We start from the raw sequence: 1,169 nt of genomic DNA, 5'->3' as shown, positions 1-1,169 counted from the left end.
ATGGCTAGTGTAATCTAAGATGTGGAGAAACTGGATGAGCAGGAAGCGGGTGGCCCTATAATGTGATATCTTAACAGGATGTAACTTGCCTGACTGGAACAGATTAGGATTAACAAGAAGAATTTTCGATTTATTGTGGGGAAGTTAGAGAACATTAAATTGTAGCAAATGACCTTATCGTTCATTCTGTTCCAGTCGGAACAGACTATATTGCATTGAAAGGTTTGATAAGGAAGCTGTAGAAAGGTTTAACAGGTTGGATGCCGCCTCCGTAAGGAAAAGAAAACTACAGCCAGAAAGCTTTGGGGATCCAGCACTTAACACTAGAGAACAGCTATTTTGGGGCCATCGGTCCCCGGTACCAGCCGCAGAGACACAGGCGCTGAGCAGGCCTGGAGTGCTTACGCAAGCCCATGGGTGGTGGCGCTCCCTGCCCCGGAAGTAGTGTTGAGTTAGAGCTTTGCCTTCCGGGGCAGGTGGTCTGTCGTTGCCGCAGCTGTAGGAAACGGAGGCCATTTTCCGTTTCTAGGCGAGTGAGGGTAGAGTGCGAGAGAAAAAGGGAGACGAAAGGGCTCAGCGCCTCCCCGCCAGGCCGTGGAGAGAAGGGCAGTTTCGGCAGGCGGGTGAGGTCGCTGAGGGCCCGGGGAGATGTTTTCTCTATCGAGCACGGTGCAGCCTCAGGTGAGTCTCGACGCCTTGTATATTCCCCCTCCTGCCCTAGCCCGCGACTATTTGTCATTTGCGTTTTGTGAAGCGATTTCTCGTTAGGGATCGTGGGAGGGAAGCGATTAGACCAACAAGAGCCCTAGGGGTGAGAAGGGATCAGGGGCAACGCCGAGGGTAAAGGGCTGACAGTAAAGCAGGGGCTTGATGAGCGTAATGGAAAGCTTGGCTTGTCGAGTTGACTACGTGGAGTTTTTGATGGAGAATCATTCAGGCATTGTTCAGTGGCGGATATTCAGGGGTCGATGTGGGGGCGGGGGAGACGTCTTTGCCATAGATGTAAAGGAAACAAGTAATGTTCCCTTTCCATCTTTTCGCCTCGCCAGATACTAGTATTCACGACCTCGATCCTCTGTTTTTTATTTTCTTTTAAGTGAAATTTGACCCAAACATGTTATAATAATTTGAATAATCTGCCGTGAATACTTTAGTATTTTTTTTGACAA

General features: G+C 49.3%; 1 protein-coding gene across 1 annotated transcript in view; it reads left to right on the top strand.

The window, feature by feature from the left end:
* Window positions 1-414: 414 nt before the first annotated feature.
* The window catches only part of YME1L1 (YME1 like 1 ATPase), a 49,422-nt gene continuing 48,667 nt past the window's right edge, over window positions 415-1,169 (top strand). Inside the window, exon 1 of the mRNA XM_011370997.2 lies at window positions 415-681. Within this exon, the coding sequence (XP_011369299.1) occupies window positions 649-681 (33 nt within the window). The 5' untranslated portion in view covers window positions 415-648. The remainder of the gene's footprint in view (window positions 682-1,169) is intronic.

Source organism: Pteropus vampyrus, unplaced genomic scaffold, assembly GCF_000151845.1.
Source record: "Pteropus vampyrus isolate Shadow unplaced genomic scaffold, Pvam_2.0 Scaffold180, whole genome shotgun sequence".
Lineage (NCBI taxonomy): Eukaryota > Metazoa > Chordata > Mammalia > Chiroptera > Pteropodidae > Pteropus > Pteropus vampyrus.
The sequence above is the reverse complement of the archived record's forward strand: the minus strand, read 5'-3'. Positions and strand labels throughout refer to the sequence as shown.